This window comes from Pelmatolapia mariae, linkage group LG14 (assembly GCF_036321145.2).
Source record: "Pelmatolapia mariae isolate MD_Pm_ZW linkage group LG14, Pm_UMD_F_2, whole genome shotgun sequence".
NCBI lineage: Eukaryota > Metazoa > Chordata > Actinopteri > Cichliformes > Cichlidae > Pelmatolapia > Pelmatolapia mariae.
Window position 1 is genome coordinate 4,989,730 of NC_086239.1, and position 22,767 is coordinate 5,012,496.

At 38.0% G+C, this 22,767-nt stretch overlaps 1 protein-coding gene across 1 annotated transcript in view; it reads left to right on the forward strand.

The window, feature by feature from the left end:
* nlk2 (nemo-like kinase, type 2) overlaps positions 1-21,824 on the forward strand; it is a 60,412-nt gene extending 38,588 nt beyond the window's left edge. Inside the window, exons 5-11 of the mRNA XM_063492363.1 lie at positions 72-157; positions 4,655-4,864; positions 5,118-5,219; positions 12,937-13,023; positions 13,685-13,883; positions 14,550-14,643; positions 15,904-21,824. Coding sequence (XP_063348433.1) covers positions 72-157; positions 4,655-4,864; positions 5,118-5,219; positions 12,937-13,023; positions 13,685-13,883; positions 14,550-14,643; positions 15,904-15,958 — 833 coding nt within the window. The 3' untranslated portion in view covers positions 15,959-21,824. The remainder of the gene's footprint in view (positions 1-71; positions 158-4,654; positions 4,865-5,117; positions 5,220-12,936; positions 13,024-13,684; positions 13,884-14,549; positions 14,644-15,903) is intronic.
* The last annotated feature ends 943 nt before the right edge of the window (positions 21,825-22,767 follow it).

Sequence of the window (22,767 nt, forward strand, 5' to 3'; positions counted from 1 at the left end):
GTAGCTCAGCCTGTTTGCACAAGTGATATCATGATTCATGAATTTGTCTGTTTCTACTCCACCATCACCAGGACTTAAGTACCTTCACTCTGCTGGAATTCTACATCGAGACATCAAACCTGGCAACCTCCTAGTCAACAGCAACTGTGTGCTCAAGGTGTGTGGGACAGGCAAGCATTAATCCTAACCCTATCTCTATGGCAAGGATTCTTTATGTGAGTTGTATGACAGGCATGTGACAGATAAAGAAATAAAAACTATGAATATTTATTGACAGTATAGATGATGATGTTTGTAGAGGAATTTAAAAAAAAAAAAAAAACAGATCACAGTTGATGCCTAAAAGAACAGACCAGAGGGAAAAACAAGGTAGCACTTGGACCACACAGTTCTTTCCTGATGCAAGAACCACAGGATCTTTCAGCCCACTTACTGCAGGTATCTAGACTTTGGGAGGAAGCCAGAGTACCCGGAGAGAAGCAGACACCATAAAGATGATGAATTCGAACGCAGCACCTTCTTGCTGCGAGGCAGTAATGCTGCCTCCTCATATTCTATTTTTTTTCAGTTGTCTCTTCATAGACAACCTTGTCTCTACCTCAAATAAGGATAGTTTAATTTAAGCTCCAACAGATCTTCTTCACAATGACCTACTATACGAAACCCTGGTTTTATCAAAGACCATGACCCGGTTGCCACAGAGATGCCACCTTAAGTTCCTGTTCCTGTTCACCACTAGGAGAACAGAAACTTAAGGTATCAAAATTACATGCAGTCCATTAAGTTGGACAGTTCTATCTGCTACCCAAACATTCTCCGTTTCATTTTTTCTCCTTTATCTTCACTCTTCCTGAAGTGACTTTTTAGGAATCCCAAAAGGTTGATTCTGTTCATCTGGATGTAGCGTTTTCAGTGGGAGAAACGTTTCGTCAGTGACTTCTTAAGTCTCAGCTGCACCTGTAGATTGGGGAAACCTGTAGTTTCCCCAATCTTATAAACAGTATATTTGCACAATGATTGAAACTAGCCCACTGAATGAACAATGGGCTGTGAAGTCAGTTCCTTGATCATTAATATCCAAGTTGTCATGACCATTGTTCAACAACCATTGATCAAAGACCACTGATCATTGAGCTCCGTGGCTTTTAAACCCCAAAACTCGCTGCGCTAAAAATTGGTCCACCCCAAGGATCGGGTCCCCTGACACAAACAGAGTAATGTAGAGTATGCTGTGAAGTGCCAGGAGGATTGCCGTGATGTATGTTGGGGAAACCAAACAACCTCTGGCGAAGCGGATGGCACAACACAGAAGAAGTAACTCATCATTCGAGGACTCGGCAGTCTATTTACACTTACAGGCCAGTGGACACTCTTTCAGTGATGAGGATGTACACATCCTGGACAGGGAGGAGCGCTGGTTTGAGTGGGGAGTCAAGGATGCCAGTTACATGAAAAAGGAAAGACCATCTTTGAATCAAGGAGGGAGCCTAAGGGTACATCTTTCACCATCTTACAATGCTGTAATTGCAGCCAATCCCCATCATGACAATTTGCAAATTTTTTTTTTTTTTTTTTTTTTAAACCTGTCCCGTTTGGTTCTTTTGCCATCAGAATTATTGTCTAAAGGCAAAGAAAGATGCCCAACGGATTTACTTTACCAAATGGACCATCCCAGCCTTGCCGTAATGGTCCATTTGATTTACCTTTTATTGTTTATTTTATTTATTTTTTTTTTTTTACTTGCTAGATACGGGACAGGGGAAAAGAAAAGGGAGAAAGAAAGAGGGGGGAAAAAACAAAACAAACAAAAAAAAAAAACAGCGGAGAAGAGGGACGGGGATAAAGGGCAAAAAACAAAAACCAACAAAATAAGCAGACAAAAAATACATATATCGATCACCTGGATCACCTGTTGAGAAAGAAAAAAGAAAACAAGCAGAAGACAAGACAATTTGCAAATTAATGATCAAGGAACTGACCACACAGCCCATTGCTCATCAGTGGGCTAGTTTCAGTCATTGTGCAAAGGTACTGTCTATAAATTTGGGGAAACCTGCAGTCAGCTGAGACTGAAGAAGTTACTTGGATGAGTGACGAAACGTTTCTCCCAAATGCTACGTCCAGATGAACAGAATCAACCTTTTGGGATTTACTTACCTGGTTGATTGAGCATGCATCAAAACACTTTTCAGGAATGCTAACTCACTGCAAGTCATTGCAGTCTCCAGAGGTTGTTTAAAAAGTTTAAGATTAGGGCTTTGATTTGTGAGCAGTGAAAACCTTTCCAGCTCTAACTGCAAAAGGCACTGAGTTGCCAGCACCATCATTTCTTTTCTTCCTCATTAGCTCTTCTTTTCTCCATTTATACTTGCAGGAAGATGCCAGTTTCATTTTCCTCTGTCCATCAAATGGCAGTGACTCTTTTTTTTCTCTGTCTTTCTTTTTTTTTAACGTTTTTAGGTTCCCGTTTCTGGCACTGGGAAGTTTAGATTTTCTCTGTCCCACTTACTAATTTTGTTGGTTTACAGTTCCTGGCACTGAGTTGCCATATATACGTTTCTTCGCCAGAAGACATCTCTTCGAATAAGAGATGTGTTATTCCTGGCTTCAACCTAGTGTACTTTTTCCAAAGTTTCCATGTTTCTATTTCATTTCTCACATCTATCACTACCAGTGAATTAAAATGTGTATGGCAAAGGTCCTGTCCACCATTTTCACTCAGTCATCGTTAATTACTTAGAGTGGAACTTAGTTAGGGGTTTCTAACATGTCAGAGTTTATTCACTGTCAATTAAGTTTACAAAGATACAAGTTAATTGAGACTATTTGAAGAAACTGCATGTGCTTTTCAGGGTAGAAAAAAGTATGATTTCAAACCTCAGAAGTAATCTTCTGTCATCATTTATTTGGGACCAAATAAGAAAAGTTAACCATTAATATACACACATAGACTATGAAAGCATATGTTTATGCATGAGAAACAAAACATCAGTGAAACTCTACGACAGTCATGGCCAGAAGTTTTGAGAATGACACAAATATTTATTTTCACAAAGTTTGCTGCTTCAGTGTTTTTAGATCTTTGTGTCAGTTGTATCTGTGATGTACTTAAGTATAATTACAAACACTTCATAAGTTTCAAATGCTTTTATTGACAATTACATCAAATTCATACAAAGTGTCAATATTTGTGGTGTTAGCTCTTCTTTTCAAGACCTCTGTAATTCACCTTTGTATGCTATCAATCAACTTCTGGGCCAAATCCTGACTGATGGCAACTCATTCTTTCATAATCAATGCTTGGAGTTTGTCAGAATAAGTGGGTTTTTGTGTGTCCACCTGACTCTTGAGGATTGACCACAAGCTCTCAATTGGATTGAGGTCTGTGGAGTTTCCTGGCCATGGACCCAACATTTCAATGTTTTGTTCTCCAAGCCATTTAGTTATCACTTTGGCCTTATGGCACGGTGCTCCATCAGGCTGGAAAAGGCATTGTTCTCCACCAAATTGTTCTTGGATGGTTGGAAGAAGTTGCTGTTGGAGGATGTTTTGGTACCATTCTTTATTCATGGCTGTGTTTTTTGGCAAAATTGTGAGTGAGCCCACTCCCTTGGATGAGAAGCAGCCCCACAGATGAATGTGTGCTTCACTGTTGGCATGAGACAGGACTGATGGGAGGAGCACTCACCTTTTCTTCTGCAGACAATCCTTCTTGATGCCCCAAACAATCGGAAAGGGGCTTTGTCAAAGAAAATGACTTTACCCCAGTCCTCAGCAGTCCACTTGCTGTACTTTTTGCAGAATATCAGTCTGTCCCTGATGTTTTTTTTGTTTGTTTTTTTTAAAGAAGTGGCTTCTTTACTGCCCTTCTTGACACCAAGCCATCTTCCAAAAGTCTTCACCTCACTGTTTGTGCAGATGCACTCACACCTGCCTGCTGCCATTCCTGAGCAAGCTCTGCACTGGTGGCACTCCGATCCGGCAGTTAAATCATCTTTAGGAGACAGGCCCTGTGCTTGCTGGCGCCCTGAAGTCTTCTTCACAACAATTGAACATCTTTCCTTGAAGTTCTTGATGATCCAATAAATGGTTGATTTAAGTGCAGTCTTAATAGCAACAACGTCTTTGCCTGTGAAGCCCTTTTTATGTAACGTAATGATGGCTGCACATGTTTCTTTGCAGGTAACCATGGTTAAGAGGAAGGACAATGATTTCAAGCATCACCCTCCTTTTAACACATCCAGTCTGCTGTTCTAACTCAACCAGCATGACATAATGATCATAATGATTTCCAGCCTTGTGCTCATCAACTTTCTTACTTGAGTTAACAAGAAGATTATTGAAATGATCTCAGCAGGTCCTTTTATGGCAGCGATGAAATGCAGTTGAAATGGGTTTTAGGGGTTTAAGTTCATTTTCGTGGCAAAGAAGGACTTTGCTTCATAAAAACTGAAGCAGCAAACTTTGAAAACCATTATTTGTGTCATTCTCAAATCTTTTGGCCATGACTGTACATGCTGGAGCACAGTGGCTGAGGGAGGCAGAGAGGAGACAAGAAATCTTGGCAAGATTGATGGGTTTCAGAAGAAAGATGAATAAAAAGAAATCAGAAGATAAAAAGAGCTGCAGTAATCTCTGAATGGCTGTCTTTCAGATCTGTGATTTTGGCCTGGCCCGAGTGGAGGAGTCGGATGAATCAAGACACATGACTCAGGAAGTGGTGACACAGTACTACCGAGCTCCAGAAATCCTCATGGGGAGCCGCCACTACTCCAACTCAATTGATATCTGGTCTGTAGGCTGCATCTTTGCTGAGTTGCTAGGGCGACGCATCCTCTTCCAAGCCCAAAGTCCTATTCAGCAGGTAGTTGCTACTTAATTTAAATAAGATGACAAAAGATAATCTGCAAGGCATGAGAAATTTTTTGTCTGGAAAGATTTTGATACATAAAAGTAACAGTGTGTCCTTTTTTCTCTTTTTTTTGTGTTAAAATGTTAAAAACAGAATCATTACCAGTCACCACCAGGATTAAATAAAAACCTCCTCATTAAAAGAAAAACAGTCATGCAACAACTGTGGTGTCTCAGTATACTGTGATGTGTGTGCTTTTGTGTAGCTGGATTTAATCACTGACCTGTTGGGGACACCTTCTATGGAGGCGATGAGGACGGCATGTGAAGGCGCTCGTGCACATATTCTCAGAGGACCTCACAAACAGGTCAAATAGTGCTTTTTTGCATCTGTTCTATGTGAAAAGACAAAACAATACAGATGAAACTGAAAGATCAGGTTAATTAAATTTTATTTTTTGTTGTAATTCCTCCTGTCATAGAAACAGCACTATGGACTTGACTTGACTGCAAAAGGGACAGGGTTTCTAGCCTGTAATCACAATTACAAGTTGGTCCATTTCATGTGTGCACAATAAACACACACATCTGCGCACTCACAGCCACACGCTATCCTGTTATTAGTCTGGAACTCCTCAATCCAGTGTTAATTTCGTTGACCAATAATTTTCAACATAGTTTTCTTTTACTACTGTTTTTCTGATGAAAAAAAGAAAACTAAATAAAAATGAATGAAAACAAAAAATATTAAGTTAATTATTTAAGTTAATTAGTAAGTAATCTCCTTGTGCAGTAAGGTTAGGCATGCACAATTTGATTTATCATTCCTGTCACTGAGATTTGTCTCCTGATTTCACTGAATCTTCCAAGAAACAGAGTTACACCTCAGTAATAAAGTAATTTTGGGGTAACAAGGCAGAAACAAGAATGTAATAATGTGGTAATTAAATTTATTTCCACTTAATTACCAAAGTAATCATTAAATTTGAATTAAACTAAAATTATGTTATTTGGAAACAGTATTTTAAATACAAATGCTTAGATTCAAATAAATGGTGTTGATATTGAAAGATCCAGTGAAAATAAATTTCTGGGGGTAATAATAGATGAAAAACTTAACTGGAGAGCTCACATAAGACATATTCATACATATGTATGAATATGCAAAAATAGTGAACATACAAATTCACTATTTTTTGCAGTCTGATATATTGAAAATTGCTGATCTAGTGAAATTCCAAACAGCAGAAATTCTATTCAAAGCAAAAAACAACGAACTGCCAGGTAATATTCAGTGTGGTTTTTTTTGAAAGAAGTTATAATTTAAGGGGTTTTTGTAACTTCAAAACAGGGAAGGTACGTACTACAAGAAAAAGCTTTTGTGTTTCTGTGTGGAGTGAAACTGTGGAACAGTTTGAATACGGAACTGAAGCGATGTCCAAACATAAAACAGTTCAAAAAGAGTTATAAAGATATGATTTTCTTCAACAACAAAGCAAGGCAAAATGTTAAAATTAAGTGAATGTCTCTATTTAGAAAATTTCAGGATGTGATATTGTAGTATATAGTATATATTATATCAGAAATCTGTTCACTATTTTTATTACAGATTATATCGGTAAGAAAGGTGACTAAATATTTACTGATAACTTATGGCAAAGGGGTGGGATTAAATAAGTGTGTACTTCTTCCCACTCCCTTTCAACATGTAAATGAATCAGAACAGAAGCAATATTGAAATGTATTGACTTTATTTTGTATAGTATTTTTTTCTCTCTTATTTTCTTTACTAAATGTACCTGTATATTGTTTACATGTTCGAAATAAATTAACAAACAAACAAATAATGCCACCTAATATCCAAGTAATGCACTGATATTTATGTAATTGGATACTAAGGGCCCAAAAACAAGGGGTAATAATGTGGAAACACAGCTCTGTAATGAAGTGGTAATAGCAGGGTAACAAGGCAGAAACAAGAATGTAATAATGTGGTAATTAATAAGTTATTACCACTCAATTGCCTGTGGTAGCTTCTGTTTAATAAACAGGAAACAGAGCTGCAAAATGCAAAACTGCCTGTTTCTATTTAATAACATATTAATAACCTATTAAAGCTAACTTAAACAGTGTGTGATTATTACCTGGAAACAACTATGGAAGTTTCTGTGTAATAAGCAGGAAATAGCTTCACGATGCAAACCTGCCTGTTTAATAACATATTAATAACCATGTTAATAACCTTTTAAAACAAACTTAAACTAGTGAAATACCTGTGGCAGTTTCTGTGTTATAAGTAGGAATTTAATACCATGGTAATGATAACTGATTAAAACAAGCATTAGGAAGTCTGGAATGAACTGGAACTGTACAAAATCCTACTAGTTATCTCGCTTGTCTAAGGATCATCTAAGGATCCAGCTTCTCCTGCAGCAAATTTCACAAATACAGACTGTCTTATTCCCCCAAAAAAAGAAAAAAAGGCACCATTATGATTTCTGTCTAAAGTTAAATAATGAAGTCATCCTTTTCTTTTTCTGCCCAAAAAAGCATATTGGAACTCACTGGAATATTTAATATCTATCATTAGAAATAAATCACTACAAAATTCACTGGGCGTGGATAGCTGTATTTTGAGTAGACCACACCTCTAAACTGCCTAATTTTGGGGCGAATACGATAAATATCATCTAAAATATCATAACATATATACAGTGGAACCCCGACTTACGAATACCCCGTTTCACGAAAAATTCAAGTTACGAAGGCACTGAACGGCAATATTTTTGCCCGTGTTACAGCAAAATGCCCGAGTAACGAAATCCGCTGGCTCTGATTGGCTGAGCCTACAATGCCCACAATGCCTTCCGAATCATGTGACAACCCCTTGGCTTCCGTACTTGCGCTTCGCTGTTCCACTTGAACGACGTATTGTTGTTCTAGTTAGCAATTAACCTATAGCCTATCGTTCAGCATCGCCTCAGTCAAAACGCGCGATGGGTGCTTCGACTTACGAAAATTTTCGACTTACGAAAGACCCTCGGGAATGAATTAATTTCGTAAGTCGGGGTTCCACTGTATATATAACTAACCACAATCAGGTTCCTATCCATATTTGCAATAATAGTGGTCAGCTTATTTCAAGACAACCTTACTTCTGTGCAACCTTAGTTTCTATAACTACTCCTTATATTGTGTCTACTATTAATCAATACTTATACTACTACTGCTTATAACTATGCTAACTTACCCCACCCTTTCCTATTGGTGGAAAAATGTACCATGTCAACCAATCAAAAAATGATATGGCAACATGGCATTTAGTTGTTTAGGAAGGGGGAAGTTTTAGGAGTGACGGCGGTGTTTTGAGATGTGAGAGATTTGCGACATTTAGCGCAAATCTTGTGTAGTTAGTGTGTAGTGTAGTCAATAGTTTTGTTGTGTGTGTCAGAACAATGAGGCGACTACTGAATGTTACAGGTGTTACAGGAGTTACAGGAGTGATACATCTCCTGTTGTCAGGCCTGCAGGCTGTTGTTCTCCTTTATCTCATAGTGGACAGAAATTATTTTTTGGAGTGGCACAAATAATTTGTGTGGCATCAAATTTGATGCAGAACACCTGATTGATTGTTCTGTAAATAGTGTGAAATGTTTATTTAAAAAAAAGGCCTTGGCTGCATTTTTAGGTAAACAGCTGCAAAAAACTTTGTTGTTTGCATAACTCAGTTACTTTTTTGAAGAAGTAACTATATAATTAATTGCCCAACATTGGTCATTATTTACTGTGTTTTGCAGACAGAGAGTTACAGGACTCTCTCCCAGACCACAGACTCATACTCATAATACAAGTTAGAACTTTATTAAAAAAAAAAAAAAAAAAAAAAAAGGAAAAAAAAAAGTTGTGTTTTCAAAATTGGAGTTCAAGTTATTTTTACTTCCAAAACTACAAAGTGTAGTATGTTAACTACACATGACCTGTGTAGTTAACATACTACACAGGTCATGAACAAGATTTGTTTACATTTTATTGTAAGTGGGCTAAAGCAGTTAATTAAAAGTAGTCTAACATAAATGTAAATGCTGTAATTTGATTATTTTAATAAACCATGTAACTTGGATGGATTCGATGCTGGCGTGACCACAGTGCACACGTCTAATGTTGCTCACAGTGGTCCAGGGGACCGCTCAGGGAGTTTGTGTGTCCGCTCAGACACATGAAAAATTAAAGGGAACATTGCTCCTGGGTGAGGTTTTCCGGGCATGTCCCACCGGGAGGAGGACCCGGGGCAGACCCAGGACACGCTGGAGAGATTATATCTCTTGGCTGGCCTGGGAATGCCTTGGTGTTCGCCCGGACAAGCTGGAAGAGGTGGCTGGGGAGAGGCAGGTCTGGGCTTCTCTGCTTGGGCTGCTGCCGCCGCGACCCGGCCCCGGATAAGCGAAAGAAAATGGATGGATGGATGGATGTTATAATCCATTGGTTTATGCAAGCATATCTACGACGACATACAGATCTACCAGGGAAGCCAAAAAGCAGGCAAATGGTGGCTAAAGTTAGCAGGTGATGCCTCACTTCTTTGCCTTTATCAAGGGATAACATTGAAAGTGCAGACTCCCAGTAGGTACCTACTCCCAGTAGGTAGCAATCTGCCTCCTACTGGCATTCACTCTGTTTCCATGGCAGTAAAAATGAAAAACAAGAAAAAAAAAAGTACACAGAATATTTTTATGTGTTATGATGAAAATTTAGATGAAATTAAGTTAATTAGGGCAATAGTGAGTGTGGATCACTTTAAATTGCCAGTTTAAGTTTGCTTTAATAGGTTATTAATATGTTTTTAAATAGAAACAGGCAGTTTTACATATGTGGTCCCAACACTCTTCCGTAATTGTCAGATTGCCTACTTTTTCCCACTTCACTTTAACAGAAGCAGTCCTGTCATTTTTATACCACAGAATGCTGTTTTTAATCTGGAAATAATTTTATTGTGCACTCCAGGTTTAGTTAATGATACAAATGTTTCCACAAATCGGATGTGGCACTTACCATCTTACCATCCTGTTCTTTTTTCCTGTAGTAGCTCTGACATAGCCTGGACTTATGTTTTGGGTCATTATATTGCTGTAGAATGAACTCTTGACCAACTAGGCGCATACCAGAGAGTATTGGATGGGGCTACAGAAGCCTGTGGTAGCGGTTTTGTTTCAGGGCGCCTCTCACTCTGTACAAGTCACCGACCCTGGATCCAGCAAGACAGCCCCAGAGACTTTCTTTTTTTACTCTGGTCACACCGGTGCGACCTAGGATTTTTTTGGCGGAACATTAGCACATTGGCGGAATCTGCAGGTGTCGCCGTGCGCTATTGGATTATTGTGGGAATTCCCTATATCATTTCCTCTTTCTGTGCGTCTGTGCAGAGATGCGTGTGACACACAAATCGATCGAACAGCAGCAGCACGGAGTTGGTGCTGCAGCACTTTAACGGCGCATTCAGCTACTCTAAGCAGCACCTTCATGATCGATTTAGGCCACGATATGGGCATAATGTTGTCTGCTGTTGGCGGAGACTTTCTTTTTTTTATTTTCACTTGAACGGCTGGTTGCACCCCCGTGACCTAGGATTTTTTTTAGTCGCACCATTGAGAAATTAGGTCGCATTTGCGACCAAATTGGTTGCACTCTAGATCCCTAATATGACCACTATTAAGCTGTGCTTGAAGCTGTTGTCCTATGAGCTGCGTATCACGCAAACTGTTAACTCTCAGAAACTTGTCCTCTGATTCAGTTGTGGCTTTGGGGCTGCCAGACCTCTTCCTTTCAGAGCTTGCCCCAGTTTTTTTTAGTGCCTTTTGATGGTGAAGGAAAATGTGCTCACTGACACCATGACTGTCTTTGCAATTTCTCTGCAGGATGGACCTACATTTTTAAGTGTTATGATGGTCTGTCTCTCTTCCATTGTTAAGTGCCTTTTTGTAGTAACACACTACTTTCTGCAATACAATACTGTTCAACTGATGCTTACAAGGCTATGGCACCACAGTGTGTTCCAACACTGTTTTTATGCAGACCGAGGGGGTTTTAAGTAATCTACACCTGTAGGAATTAGTAGCACCAGCTTTCAAGGCTTGATCAACCTCCATTGCTGCAGAACACCTTTAAATTTTGTACCCATTTTGTGTTCTCTGAAAAAAGGCCTTTTTGTATAATTCTGAAAAGTACATTATTCTTCAGTTTTGGGTAACCTTACCTTTTTTTAACCTCTGGCAGTTCACCACTTACCTTCAGAACACCTGTATAGGTTTTTTTTCATGTTTTTTTAAATGAATTGTTTGATTTGAGTACTAGTAGGACAGAAATGCTGTTAGACAGTTTACACAGTGACACAGCTCTGGTTTCCACAGATAAGTGTCAACCACACAAATGTGATTTGCTTTAGTTCTTAAGACATTAAAGGCTTCATGAATTTCAAATGTGAATTGGTGCAGTTAAAAGGACAATTTCAACTATATTCTGCCTCACATCCAAACCGACCTGAAATTCTGCAAAGATATTCTTTCCGTAATGCAGTGCCTGCTTTTCAAACTCTGTTCAATGAAAACAGGGTCAACATATGGGTTCATGATATAAAACTACATGACATTTCATTTCAACATTTCAAATGACTTGAATTGCAATAAAGACCTGGAAAAATTGAGATGTTCTAAAACTTTTGACCGATAGTGTACATGTTTAAGAGACTGGTCATAGTGCCATCAATCTTACCTGTTATCATTATATATCTCCCTTCCTTGTCGTTATACTGCGATACATGGTGATAATTCAGAGCTCCAGATAACAAGATTGCCACCCCTCTTCGCCTCCCCGATCTGTGGGAAGAATATGTTTAAAACCCAGCTTGTTCAATTTTGCCTGATCTTTATCAGCTAGATGTGTTTCCTGCATTAAAACAATTTGGGCTCTTTTAAACTTTCCACCTTTTCACTTGACCATGTAAGCCATTAATGTTGATTGTTACCAGTTTCGTTAATCTGCTATTCATCTAAATTATAGTCCTTGTAGTTGTTACACACAGTTTAATGGACTCCCCGCTCACCCTTGTAAACACTTAACATAGAACATATTAAAAAGTTAACATCAAAAAGAAACAAAAATCAAACAGAGGTCCTAGCTTCCAAGGCAGAGGCTTCTGGGGCGGATCCTGCTTCACCTCCAAGGCAGCTTCATCAGTCTCTGAAGGAAGCCCTTGATGGCTAAGGCCTTAATGTAGAAAGTACCCGCGAGAAACCTTACTTTATTGTTTATTATGCACCATAAATCAAATATAATAGTCTTAAGTATCAAAAACAGGGTGGGTAAACGTCAATTTCCCAAGGGTGTAGGTGATTCCCTTTTGAAGGCTCTGAATTTTTCTTTGTAGCTGGAGTCTTGCTTCTTGTTCACCACACCGCTCCTTGGTCCTCTGCCCACCTTGCTCCAGCACAGCTGCTTTAGTTGCTCCAGGGCCATTTCTTTAACAACTTTCACAGCATAGCCTCTACTGGACATGTCTATCGGCTTCTACCACCGTGTTGTACATTTTTGTTTTGTTGGTATATTTCACCTTCAGCTGAGCCGCAAAGCTGCTGCTGTTTCAGAATGTTGCGCACGTGTACATATTCTCTTCGTATTGCTAGAAATCCTCTGTTCTGCCATGCTTAATGAAGCAGAAATTCTTCGGTTTTGAAGCTGAGGAAGCCTTTAAAAAGCCTTAAAAAATGTAATGACATTAAGAAACAAAATGTATTGGACGCAGATGTTATCGTAAGTCATTTAGCACATGAAACAATATTTCTAAAAGATAAAAATAAAGTTCCAATAATTACAAAAATAAAGGCATCTGGATTAACACTGAATAAATGTGAACTTGCTATAGATGATAAACTGGAAAATATATTTGTAACATTGCTGATAAATCTAAAATTGTACTGTTGGCTTGTTGTTCACTTTTTCCTCTTGTACTTGTAAGAAACAATATGAATGTAAGATGTGCCAGAAGCTGAAAGAGAGGGCAACATTCTAAATGGTGTGATGTTTGGTCTACAGCCATCCCTTCCTGTTCTGTACACACTCTCCAGCCAAGCAACCCACGAAGCAGTGCACCTTCTCTGCAGGATGCTGGTGTTTGATCCGGTGAGGCATTCTGATATATATTGATTTAAATTATGTTTTGTAAATGAATCCCTTTCACTAAGTAGCTTGTGTACAATAATACACATATGTCTTAATGTATACTCAATTACTCAGGTAAGGAAATCCCAAAAAGTTGATTCAACCTGCAGGTTGGGGAAAATCTGCTGTCTGGTGAGACTGAAGAAGTCACTTGGATGAGTGACAAAATGTTTCTCTCACTGAAAATGCTATGGCCAGATGAACAGAATCAATAACATGGGAATAATAAACATAGTTTGAACCATAATAAAGAAAGCCCACTTCAATTACTTGAGCTCTCAAAGCAGGAGCATCCTTAATGAGTTCATGCCATCATTGATCCTGTAATTTCCATCATTGTCCAGTTTCATCAAACCCATCCTTGACACTGATGAAACTAGGTTACTGTGGCTACACACACAGTCTCCTTTTAGATAAGGATATGGTCATGATATGGTCATGTAAGTAGTGTAGAGGTAGTGTTAGTGTTCTCACAGTCCAGTAGGGATGTGACAGTTTAATCTGTGCCTTTTCTAAAAGGGCCATTCAGTGATTTTCACACCAGTCCTTATTGTTTCTTGCCTGTATTTGAAGAGTAACAGTTTAAAATTTAACACATTTAACTTTTGTATCTGCTCTCCAGTCAAAGAGGATTTCAGCCAAAGATGCCCTGGCTCATCCTTATCTAGACGAGGGTCGACTTCGCTACCACACGTGCATGTGCAAATGCTGCTATACCACATCCTCGGGTCGTGTGTACACCAGTGACTTTGAGCCCATCACTAACACCAAGTTTGATGATGGCTTTGAGAAGAATCTGAGCTCTGTAAGACAAGTCAAAGGTAAATTTGTTTGCTCTTTTTGTTTCTATTTGCAAGGCGCATAAACATCAACAAAAATAAACCCTGCAGCCCTGGCTTTGATAAATGAAAATAAGTTAATAGAACTGACAGACACTTGGGTTAAAAATTTAAAGTCTGCTTTTTCCTTACAAACATTTTAACCCAACTGTCATATTAACAATAGAGATCATTATCAATTCAATTTTATTGGCATAGCAGCAAATCGCAGCTGTCGCCGCAAGGTGCTTAGTATTGTAAAGACTCTACAATAATGCAAATCTAGCCTTGGGCTTGTTGTGTACCTTGAATTTGCTGCTTTACTGCTATTTTGATGAGATATCATTGCAGGAGCTCAGAGATTCCCAAATATAAAGAGGGACATGCTGCTACAGCTTGAAATATTAGACTTTCAGGATAAAACTTTGAAACTCCTTGACTTCTGTGCATCCCGTTTTATTTCTTCTACTCCAATACCAGTGCTAAGGCAATGATTTTCTTTTTTCTGAGTGGTAACACTGGTAACAAGACTGCAGCAAGATAATAAAGAAAAGAAAACATAATTCTGATCTTTATGTAAGCATGGGAAATATATTTTAAAAAAACTTCACAATGGCTTTACATTAGGATCATTAATAATGAATGATGATTTGCGTGTTTCTCTTACAGAAATTATCCATCAATTCATTTTGGAACAGCAAAAGGGAAGTAGAGTACCACTCTGCATTAATCCTCAATCAGCTGCTTTCAAAAGCTTCATCAGGTAGGAGACTCTGTAATTGTTAGCAGTATGAACACACACTAGTACTAAATATTGTGTACATGAGTTACAGATACTGTACTGTGCCAAAGTCTTGATCCACCCTGCTTTCTGGGAGCCAGACTTTTTTTTTCTTGAGCAACAGTCAAGAAAAGACTTGCTGAAGGTCTTTCTAAAGGTTTTCTCTGGAAATTGGTTGCTTTTTTGTCCCATTTTCAGGCCAGTTCTTGTACCTGAGCATTTTGGAGGAATGTTTCTTTTGCTAAGTGACCTGACTAACTGAATAATTCAAGCAATAAAAAGGCATCGGATGAACCAGTGTTAGACACTTAGTTACTAGCAAACTGTTACCAACTGGGGGAAAAAAACGATACAGGAACAACACAGGACGTGATAGATGCATCTGTTGTTCACTTAATCTTCAACAGAAATGCAAGTCAAGAAGACATTTTAGGGAGAAAACGCTAAAGTATGCCAAATTACACAAGAACTGGACTTAAAATCAGGAATAACAGGTCTTGTGAATGAATCCAAATTTGAAATTTATGCTTGAAATTGTCATCAGTATGCACAGAGAATGTCAGGAGAGAGATACAGTGATTGTCTACAGAAATCTGACTTAGTCATGTTTTGGGGCCCCATATCAGCCTGTGCTGTTGGAGATCTTGTCAAATTTAATTGAATTATGACCACAGAAAAGTACCATCAGCATTTGATCCACCATACACTACCATCTGGAAACATCTAATTGGTAATGACTTATTTTTTAGCATGGCAAGGATCCCAAAACACACAAAATCCTGGATGAACACACACACTCACATAAAATCTGTAAGACCTTTTTCTGGTGTAATAAGCCATTTCCAGTGAGGCCACCATGACTGTCACATTTAAAAAACAGCAAATAAGTTAATGTCACGTGGTTAGTGGCCATATTCCATATTTTGCGCATCATTTTACAGATGAATGAACACAAATGTTTGTACATGAGGCCTAAAGAAGGTAATGATGATAAGCCTGTCTGAATTTTTAAACCTTCCCCACTTACCATGGAAAGAGTCAGACATCCTATTGAGAAGATCAGCAACATGCCATTGTGAACTAGCATGCATGTGGCTCCTCTAAGTAGTACACTACTATCATTAACTCTAGCAGTTAACGTTGGTGGTATTAAACCTTTGTGTCCAACTAACAAATGTTTTACTCTTAACTAAATATTGCTAATATTAACTCCTTTCACTTAATGCCCTGTTTTTTGAACAGCTCCACAGTGGCTCAGCCCTCTGAAATGCCTCCATCTCCGCTGGTGTGGGAATAGCTACTGTTTTGTGTCGTTATTTTTCCTGACTGACAAGCTGCTAAACTGGGAACAAGAAAGGGTCTCAGTGTCTTCTATCATCTGTGTAGCATTTCACTGGAGAGCAGGACTCACAGGTCTGCTGGGTTTATGCTGAAAAATGGAATCAAGAAAGGTCCACTGATAATTGCTTTATGGTGGTGTGTTAGAGGGTTTAAATGGAAATTAATGACAGAAAAGCTCTGTATAATGCTTTGTACAGAATTTTTCTAAACAAACTGAGAACATACACACATCATATATATATATATATGTATATATATATATATATATATATATATGTGTGTGTGTGTGTGTGTGTGTGTGTATATATATAGTGTTTGTGCACAAATGATATATAAAATGTATATTTTACAAATTCTGCAATCACCATCTCATTAATTTAGAAAACTAGGCTACTTTGCACCCGTCATTTCTGTCTTTCTGCATTATTTCCAACCACACTTTTTATTCTGACAATCAACTGTAACATTATTATTATGGGCAACTGAAAATTTCCCATATTTTAGAATTTTTACAAATTTGCTCTCTGTAGCATTATTGTTTTATTTATTTTTAATCATTTGTATTAAAAAAAATGTCGCCTTGTGGCCCCACTGCATATTTGACAGTTTTCATGTATTCATTCTTTTGACAGAAGGGGTGCTAATTGATTTTGGACAATTTTGCCTATTTAACATCTGATAAAAAAAATCTAAACCTAAGACCAACATATTCTAAATAGTTCTATTGAAAACACAGGGAACAACCAAACATGGAGAGATTTGGATTCAAATACAGGCAACTATATGATCCATCTATTTATGCTGTGAAAGTTTTTTTGGTTTACTTATGTCTTGTTCCAGCACATCAAAATTGTGATAGCTTGTCACACAGCCAATTCAGACCAAATGTTTCCTGATTAATTACTCATCATCTTCTCATAGTGTCCTTCTATGTGGAATTAGTTCACCTTTTGTCATTTGCTTACAAAACATACAGCATAGGATGTCTGTTGTCCAAGAAAGATACAAAAGTTTCCCCCCTTTTAGTAAGTTTCAGTTAAATTAAATTGCTACAGTGGATTTTGAAACTATCTGTAGTTTTCACAGAAAATTCATTGAAATGTTCAAAATGGAAAAATGGAAAATGCTTACAGGAAAGTAATTATTACTGTTAATGTTTATGTCAAGTTTTCCATTCACACACTGCCCGAGAGTTGTCAGCCATATTGGATGTGATACAACAGCCAGTTGCTAGTGACTGGATGACAGCGGTCTCTGGAGTTTCATGGCTCCTGCTGGGTTAAATATGACAAAGAAAAGAAAATGCTGCACCAAAAACTTCCCAGTGATTCTTTTATTTGCTAGCAGATGTGGACGCACAAGTTTGTGAATGCGACAACTCAGAATGAGGTGACATGGGAAGTTTAAAATTGATAGGTGCTGATATTAAAAAACAGAGTTAGGCTCTCAGTTTTTTTGAAAATCTTGTAAATGCGATAACTTAGGATTTTGAATAAGGCGACATAGGATTTTGAAATTGTTACCACAGGTATCTAGTAGGTACCACAGGTATCTACTGGGAGGCTGACAGGTGGCACTGGCAGTCACAAGTATTTTTTTCTATGTTTTGTCTACATGACAGTCTGACAGTCACACTTATTCATCCAGTGAATACATCGGTAGCAGCTTGGGATTTAGTATCTTGCCCAAGGGTACCTTGGCATGCAGGCTTGAGCAGTCAAAGAAAGAACCACCAACCTTTCGAGTAATAGATAACCTACTCTACCTCCTGAGCTAAAACTACTACCTTCACAGCTTCACAGTAATAGTTGTGTTTAAATAGGCAAACCTTTTACTTTGAAGACAAACAGCCTCCTTTTCCAGTTTGTGTCGCACTTTTCTGGTTTCACTGCAGTGCAGACAGTAGGTGGAAAGTGTTTCTATAAGTCGGTCACATCCATTCAAAAAAATATACAATATCATAGTGACCAAAGCAATCGTTAAGTTTTTGGGGAATACACATTTTTCCCTAGCAGGGGGGTCACCAACAGGTCTTTAAGCTAGTGTGACTGGGCCTTCAGTGATCATTTTCCCAGGGACTGCTGTCAACCTCCTACAACTCACGATCAGTCAGGGAACACCTTTTCCTTTATTACTGGTCGTAAACTAGTCTTTCACCCTGTGTAAATAGATCGTTAGCCAAATGTAAGACAATGTAGACCTTGAGTCTGCATTGTCACCATACACCATGATTGTCACATTTCCAAAATAGCAAATAAGTTAATTTAAATGGTTAGTGGTCATATTTCATATTTTGCGCATCATTTTACAGATGAATGAACACAAATGTTTGTACATGAGGCCTAAAGAAGGTAATGACGATAAGCCTGTCTGAATTTGTAAACCTTCCCCACTTATCATGGAAAGAGTCAGACATCCTACTGAGAAGATCAGCAACACACCATTTCTGATTGGTAACATGAACTTGGGTAAAGTGTTCAGTTCCATTTAATTTCTGTGCAAAATTAAATGGAATCTGCAGTTGAAAATATATATGAAGAGATCATTTTGGTGGCGCTGGTGAATGCTCACTTGCATGCTTCATGAAGACAAGCTTTGTAATGAATAGGAAATAACTTTAAGAAGGAATTAGCCTAAAACCCTGCTTCTAGACTAGACAAAATAAACTCCTCTGATGCATACAACGAGTGACTGTAATGATAAAAGAACAAACAATTCTACAGCAATATTTCTACCCCCTCGTTTGACCAACCATATCAGTTATACTACTTATAACACGTTCAGTAATCACATATAATTTAAGAAGTCCCATCAGACTGACTGAAAAACTGTTGTATAATGAAGGAATGTGTTTTATCTACATATGTGCCTCCTAAAGTTCCCCTCTTGGACATTCTCAGTCAAGGTGAGCTATTTTTTTTCCCAAAAGAGTCTGAAGAGAATTATTTCTTATTAAAAATAACCTAGAAGCTTGCACTGAGCTGAAATATATCAGGTTTCCATTGTTCTCTGTAACCTTTGCTGGACTTGCTGTGTACTGTACACTTTCTGCACTGAAACAGAGCTGATGCAAGTCCGGGTGTTTATGGTTCTTCATAGTCTGGGTCCTATTTAAGTGGACTTGGCTATTCATTATTTTCCATGAGCACATTAAAAGTATAGCTTTTCTGTTGGGACATTAGCAAGCTCACAAGTCTCACAAGTGAGACTGTAAGTTAATCTAACCAAAGCCATGTGAGCCACATTTTTTATCCTACCTTTTAACATCCTTACCCCGCCAGCAAGAAGAAAAGAGCAGAGGGTAAATACTGTCATGTAATTAACTTTAACAGTTAACAAACACATTGACACTTTTTAAAACGTTTTTGCAGGCAAGAAATTGTTATTGTCATCAATAGGCTGTTTTCTGCAGCAAGACTGCAATATGACAAGGTCTGGTGACAATACAATAACAAAATGCAAAATACATTTCAGAGACTTCATGTCAGAAATGGCATGAATATATATATAAATTGGGTCAATACAGTAAAAAGAAAATGTGCAGAAAAATAATTAAAATTGTAATTTTTTTGTGAGCCACTGACTTTTTGGGTGGCTGTTGGTTAGCCAAAGCAACGCTTTGTTTGTGTGTTATCACATGTAGATTGTTGGAATGGAACAGCAACGGAAGAATCAGACTTAGACTGGAAAATACATATTCAAAGAACTAAAATCATAGTGAGCTAAAGTAGCTTTCCTCTGATGAGAAGAAAGCTTTTTCATTAGAAGGACCAATCGGAACCTGTCTAAATACAAAGTAACTGATCTGGTGAAAACGAGTGACTGGCAGTTAAACCAGCAGTATATTTTGTTTTAACCTTGTTCTTTCTACTTGAATCTGTCATCACATACTATAGACATTCTTCAAAAATTGTACTAAGCAGCTCTTCTCTGACAGGAGAAAAGTAGCACATGAACATCTCAAAAATGACATGGTCTTTTCTACATGTTTTTCCCTAGATGGTAATCCAGTGCAAATATGTGCCCCTGCTCTTTCTCATGTGTGTACACTGTCTTCAGGAGAAACAAAGTTTTTGACGTAATTTATTTAATATATTTTTAGACTTGTTATCAATTTCTGTTCTTGTGTCCTATGGTATGCATTCTTTTCACACCTCAGAATATAACTATGTATATATATGTTATATAGAGAAGCAAATCTACAACAACCTACAAAAAAAACCACACAAAAAAACACTGTATAGGGATTGTATTAGCCTGTACATTTCTAAGGCTGTGAAATTTTTTAAAAAAAAAACTTGCATACAAATGTATATATTTTCTTGATTTTTACCCTGCAACTAGGATGTGGACAGCAAATCCTGTAACAATTAAAAGAAATGCAGTCATCTTAACTATAACTTGTGTGTACAGCAGTTGTAGATATGTCTAAGGAAAATGCATTTTTTTGTTATTATTTTTAATTATTTTGTCACGGCAACACTGTGAATATGTATATTAAGAATTCACCGTGTTGGTCTCTACCTCTTGAGCTCAATAACTTGGCATTGTTTACCTCCACACATTTCTGATCATGTGGGGATGAAATAAAAAAAACAATAACAAAAAAACACTTGAATGTCCATTCATGCTTTTATACCGAAATAATAAAATATGCTGCCCCTCCACATACATCTTCCGACAGACCTTTCTTGCACTCTGTAATACAAAACCTACCAGTAGCCAAGGGTTACCTGACTGTTAGATGTTCTGACCATGATGGTTGCATTCAAAGCTCACTGTCAGGGACAGCAGTGTCAGCAGTTGCGGTTCCATTATCCATAATTTAACTATGCCCTGTAAAATCTAATTAGTTCCCAGAACTAAAGTAGAGCTCACTTAAGATAACTAAGTAAGGACAGCTTATTCATTGCGAGTACACAGTACTAAGAATAACTTGATATTTTTGAGTGAGCAATACTAATTGTTTACCCCACTGACAAACATTTCAAGTTCTACTAAGTTAAAAAAATTTGTGGTGACTTACTATTTTTAATTTTCCTTACATACAAATAAATGCAGCTAAATCACATTATGTTTTATCATCCTTAAACTTAAGAGATTTCTAGTACAAGTATGATTCAAAAAGAAAAATTAAAAGCACTTGCAATGCAGTTAAAATTATCCCAGCCTTTTTTTTTTCAAATGCAAAAAAGTATGTCAGCCAACATACTGGACACTGTTATGTTTAACAACAAACAAGTATATTCCCATTCCCCCATTAGATTTTAAATATTAGTACAATTAAATTGTATATTTATTTGTTAAGACAATTTAAACCTTTAATAACCTTACACTGAGACAAATTCTCAGATTTAATTATTCTGAAACTAAGTTTAAGCTTCCCATAACTTTGTATTGCAAGTTACATTGCTGATATAATAAATATAAAATGTATTTTTGTTCAAACAACACATTTGTTTTGCATTCAAACACGGAAGCTTTGTGTCTTGTAACATTTTAAGGATGGTTTGTTTCCATTCCTGGCATTACTGCCTGAATGACTGCCATGGATTTAGGCGATCCAAATGTAAGTGCCTCAATAAAGTCTTTGACATTGTTGCAACTTCCTTTAAGTACAGTGGCAGTGGATGTGGGTTGGAAGTGCAATGACCTCAAACCTGCAGGTGACCATCTTCACTGACCACACCATCTGTGACGGAGGGCTTATCACTACTGGTGTCCTGGAAGGAAACAATCGTATTATTGTATGGTCTACCTTACAATATAAAGCACCTTGAGGCAACTGTTATTGTGATTTTGCACTGTATAAATAAAATTAAATTGAATTGAATTTAGAACACCAACTTATTTGGCTTCTTAAAAAATGTATTTCTGCATTTCCTATAGAACAGATCTCAAGTTAGACAAACTAGCTGCGTGATTACACTATTAGTAAAAAAATACTGTAAATTTGATATAAACAATTGTGGCACCTCAACTTGCTTCTTTCGATGTGGACGAGTAGCAACTCTACTCTACCCCTCTTGAATGACTCTTCACCACGACAGACTGGTATAGCGTCCACATCACTGCAGCTGCAGCAACATCCATCTGTCGATCTCTCATTCCTCTCTTCGTTCACTCGTGAACAAGACCCTGCGATAAATAAACTCCTCCAATCAGGGCAGCAACTCATCCATGATGCAGAGTAGGCACTTCACCCTTTTCAGCTGAGGACCATGACCACAGATTTCGAGGGGGTGATGTAGGTAGAGTGTTTGCCCCATGATCGTAAGGCCAGGGGTTCAAATCCACCGAATTACTAGCCTGAGGTACCCCTGAGCAAGGTACCGTCTCTACACACTGCTCCCCTGGTGCTGGATTGGTGGCTGCCCACTGCTTCACTGAGTGAATGGGTTAAATGCAGAGGACTAATTTCCTACTGGATTAATAAAGTATGCATTGTACATTGTGTGTGACCGTCCTCGCGAGTAAAGAACTGCAGTGTGTTAGTGTTTTCTAACTCAGACGTCTCAGCTGAAGAACGGCAGGGTGATTTAAAGAAATCCCCTGTCACATTCCCACCCTTCCACACTCAGCTATCAACTGATGTCTAACCAATCCCGACAGTACTTCTCTTCAACTTGATGTGATTATCACCATGACAGGCACCAACCATCTTGCAGCCTCAGCTCCTTGCAGGAGCCTCAACATTGGCCATTCTAATTCAGTGTCCCCAGCCTCCCTCAGAATGCTTTCAGGTGTGCTAGGTCTGTCTGGCAT